The sequence below is a fragment of the Hipposideros armiger genome, unplaced genomic scaffold (genome assembly GCF_001890085.2).
Source record: "Hipposideros armiger isolate ML-2016 unplaced genomic scaffold, ASM189008v1 scaffold_191, whole genome shotgun sequence".
Classification (NCBI taxonomy): Eukaryota; Metazoa; Chordata; class Mammalia; order Chiroptera; family Hipposideridae; genus Hipposideros; species Hipposideros armiger.
The window spans coordinates 344,953-349,327 of record NW_017731541.1 but is presented as its reverse complement, the minus strand read 5'-3'; the positions used below and the strand labels follow the sequence as shown (position 1 = coordinate 349,327).

General features: G+C 55.1%; 1 protein-coding gene across 1 annotated transcript in view; it reads right to left on the bottom strand.

Annotated features, from left to right (window-relative positions):
* The window catches only part of ABCA13 (ATP binding cassette subfamily A member 13), a 235,256-nt gene that overhangs the window by 120,729 nt on the left and 110,152 nt on the right, over window positions 1–4,375 (bottom strand). Inside the window, exons 30-31 of the mRNA XM_019652970.1 lie at window positions 3,488–3,536; window positions 3,060–3,290 (exon numbers count right to left, since the gene is read on the bottom strand). Coding sequence (XP_019508515.1) covers window positions 3,060–3,290; window positions 3,488–3,536 — 280 coding nt within the window. The remainder of the gene's footprint in view (window positions 1–3,059; window positions 3,291–3,487; window positions 3,537–4,375) is intronic.

The following is a 4,375-nucleotide window of genomic DNA, read 5'->3' as shown; positions in this document are numbered from 1 at the left end:
CCTGTCCACGTGGCCGGCGGAGGCCCGAGGACTGCCTCATTCTGCCGCCTCGTTTCGGGAAGCTTATTGGTGGCTTTACGCCATTTTCTCATTCTAAAAAGTCAAACATACCCCTACCACAGGGCCTAGCAAATCCACTCCTAAGGCTTACATGAAAGACGTTAAAACGTGTCCACACAGAAGTATCCACCTGAATGCTCATAGCAGCTTTGTTTACAATCTCCCACAACTGGAAACGACCTCAGCTGCCACCAAGAGGTGAAAGGACGGACCGCGGTCCTTCCACACAGCGAACATAAGGGCCACGCGGCGACAAGGCCTCACAGCACCGAGCACGTCTGGCTCTGCGGGCGTCCGCTCAGCGGGAAAGGCCACGTACGATTCCATTCACAAGAAACGCTAGGAAGTGCAAACTTCCGTCCAGCAATGAGTCAAACACGGGTGTCACCTGGGGGCCGCGGTCACAGAGGGTGCAGGAAACCTGGGAGGCCAGGCTGCCCTGTGTCTCCACCTGGCCCCTCCCAGCATCAGCCACACGTGACAAGCTCATCAAACTGGCCTCTCAACGGCCACTGTTAGTGCACAGGCATCGCCTCAGTGGGCCTGACTGACAGCTGTCCACTGTATTTTTCCAAACCTTTGGGGGGCACGACAGAACAGTGTACACACATTCCTCACGCTCTCGGGCGACGACCAGTCTGTGAACTGGCCTCTGAGCCTGCTGACTAGAGCCACTGGGGGAGGAGACCCCTAGGATGCCTCAAGATGTCCTTCCAACACCCACTAAAGGGACGCAGTCAGAGCCTTGAAACAAGAGAAAACTCCACCTTCAATTCTTTCTTCCTGGACAGAAATGCGCTGGTAAGAGCACGACGAGGAACGCCGCTTTTCTGGCCATTATTTGTGTAACATTCACATCCCCGAACTGCACACTAAAGCGATGCACAGCGGGACCTGCAGCCGTTTCAGCATCCGAGGAAAGGAGATGGCTTCCTGTGCTGTCTTTCAGTTTGTTTTCAGTGTGAGATTTCTGAAGACTTATGTATGTTTATATTTCCACCTTTCTTAATAAGGTAGAAAAGAGGCCTTTTCATTATTTAATTAAGCAGTACTATTGAAAGAAACAACAAAAAGAAAGTGACTTGTTCAATAGAGAAATTCGATAATTTTGGTGGTTTAACCTTAAATAGCCACCATTTCCACAGGCAGCTCAGGCCATTCTGTGGACCACGAATGTCTGAGCTTGTTACTTCTCTGGGATCACACGATTTGATTCTTCAATTAAATCTGGAGCCAGTGGATTATAAACCCAAACTCAAAACAACTGCCAACCACATGAAATTAGAACACGAAAAAAAAAAAATACTCAGGTGTTCAAAAAAATTGCAAACCTCATTCCGAGTTTCATCCTTCTACAGAAATACAAGCAAAATTAAACTTAGTAGGAGAAAAATGAAAAGGGTCCTAGGACTTTCAAAACCTAAAGTAAAAACAGGCGAGCTATTCGTAGGGAAGAAGTTCTCTCCTGCTCCGCTTGTCGGCCCCAGACCTGAGGGTGGCCGGGGGCTGAGGGCTCCAGTTTCCCTCTGTGCCCACACCGCACTGAGACTCAAAACACGGGAAGAGGCCTGGCCTCCTGTCTCCCAGTAAACAGGTGTTTCTGAGAACCAAGGCTGTGTGTTCGGGGGTGACAGGGACGCACATGACGGAGGTTTTCCCGGCGCCGTTGCTGCCCAGAAGGGCGCTGATCTGGCCGCTGTGGAAGGTGACGGTCAGGTCTCGGACAGCCGCCCTGCCGGGCTGGTGCTCCTTGGTCACAGACACGAGGGTGACGCCCAGGGGGCCTCCATCCAGCGTTCCCGTCCCGTTCTGCACAGACGACCCTGCGAAGGAGATGCAGACTCACCGAGAGGGCTCCCACATCCCCCAGGTGCTGCCACACCTGTGCTCCCGGGGGCGGCCTGGACGAGTGAGATGCATGAACAATTCCAAAGTCTTTCTTTACCAAAATCAAGGGGCACATTGCATACTGGCAAAAAGCCAGTGAAAGCTCGGATTGCAAAGTTTTGTGCCTATGACACCCGTTTTGTAAGAAAACATCACACACACACACGTGTTTGTGTGAACGCAGAGGACAACGGCAGGCCGGTTAGCTACACTCCGAAATGTCNGTAATCTGTGCTCAGGACAGCATATTATTTGATCTGAACAAACAGTGTGTGTGACAGTCAGGGCTTTGACCACCCAAAAGCCACGGCATTTTAACTCCTGCGGCTGAAGTTCCTCATGGTGTCTTCGGCCCTCGGTACCAACTACTAATTACCCACCTGACTGGACACTATCACTACTTCTGGGTCATATAGAGAAAGTGGTCCAGGGCTCTTCCCAGGCTTTTTATTTTAACTTGTAGCACCTGCTTTTTATTTTCAGTCTGCTGTGCTTCCTACAGATAATAGCGCTGCAAAAGGCAGGCCCACACCTGGCCCAGGCAGAGGCGGCCCCAGGCCCGCACTGGGCTGCAGCGGTTTCCTCCCGGAGGAGACGCCTGATCTGACTCCCACTGGCCGTTCGCTTGTATACAAAGAAGCCATGCTGAGTGTTGGCACCCACCAGCTCAGTCCCAAGTGAGGGGAGAGCGTGGAACTGGGGCTTGGGGGGCTGGCCAGGGGTCAGCAGTGGCCGGCTGCCTGACCTTCTGCACCTCTCCTTTGCCCAGCGTGGGGCCACTGTGGGGCCACGGGCTCCGGGGCAAAACACGGTCCAGAGTGGCGAGAGAAGGCGCCCTGGTGAGGACATGCAGCCAGCCAACTGCCACCCGTGTCTGGACACCGAGTGATTCTGGATTAAAGACCAACGCTCTCAAATATAAAAATGCCTGCTTCCCTTAAAGAACAACAGTCAGGTGCATAACATTCCGGATTGGCTCACGCTGTGCCTGACACACATCAGAGCCTGAGAATAAACAGAAATGACAGCGTCCTCCACCCCCTCCCCATGCCTCCCCACGGCGCATCGCCGAGGCAAGTAAAGGACTACAGGAGAAAAGCGCCTCTGGGTACCTCTTCCAATGTGGTGTCAGAAACCCCGTAGCCCGTCATGTGCAGACGATGGAGGTTCTGTTCCAGAGCCTGGAAGAGTCCTTTGAAGCAGGCTCGGTCGGCGTCCTTGGGGACAGCGTAGCTCAGCTCACGCCCACTGCTGGCTTTGAGAAACGCCCGCGGGACATAGGTCTGTATCAGAGCTGTAGCGCCAGCCGTGGCCTTCGCACCATCGACCTCCAGGGCAGAAGGCTGTCCAAAAAAATGGAGGGCACAGATAAAGGTGGGGTCCAAACCTGCCAAGTGCACGTCAGCCAATCTCACTCATCTGGAAGCAGCTTACTGTGCAATTCCAATTCCAAGCAGCAAAATCAAGAAACAGGAAGTGACAAGCATTTCACGAACATATTGTACTTCTAAAACAGAAACCTGTGGTGCTGAGCGCACACCTGCCTCGGTGAGCGGGCCGCCTCCAGGTCCATCCTCACGGGGCGCCCTCTGTGCCAGGGAGAGTCGGGAGGGTGACAGGCCAGCAACTGGACCACAGGATGGGGGTGGGGGGTCTTCTTAAAAGGGAGGCACAGATTCCGACCCAGAGAGGGAAGGCGCCCCCTCAGGGCGGCAGTTCGAGAGGAAGCAGACAGGAACCTCAGGACGCCAAGGGTCAGGCGGCCATCAGGAAAGGGGACAACTCTGAGCCCACCCCCAACTCTCACCCCCAGAGCCACCTCTCCTGGGTCACACCGGTTGACACAAGGCAATCCTAACTACCAGTGTGACCCAGCTGGGTCCCCTGAAGTAAGAATTTCACCTCTCGGATCCCTCACTACTGCGCTTCACGCCACGGTAGATTCTAGCCTCCTAAGTAGAATGTCACTGTCAGAAAAAGATTTCTAGAACACAGGGTCCTAGTGCCGCCTGGCCAGACCCCTGGGGCAGACCCCATGAGGGGCCCTCACCTGACTCCTGGTGACATGGCCCTCGGGGGCTGCTTGCCCCGCGCGGCCCTGGGACTCAGAGGGGCACCTAGGCCGCTGTGCACACGCCTCCCCTGTATCACCAGCTCCCTGTGCCGCCCCCCAGAGCCCTCCTGAACCAGGGGCCCCTCGCTCAGCGCGCCCTCGCCAGGTCCTGTCCCCCCTACACACCGGTGTCACCACCTCCCACTTCTCTCTCCCTCGCTGTGTCCCCCATCCTCGTGTACTGGGACCCCAGGGACCTCGTGCAGAGGCCAGCATCCCTTTCCATCACGTCCCCCAAGACCCGCGTCCGTGTGAGGCCCAGCTAGTTCAGGAGAGATGCTCGTGGTCCAACGGACTCCCACGTATGAAATGTCC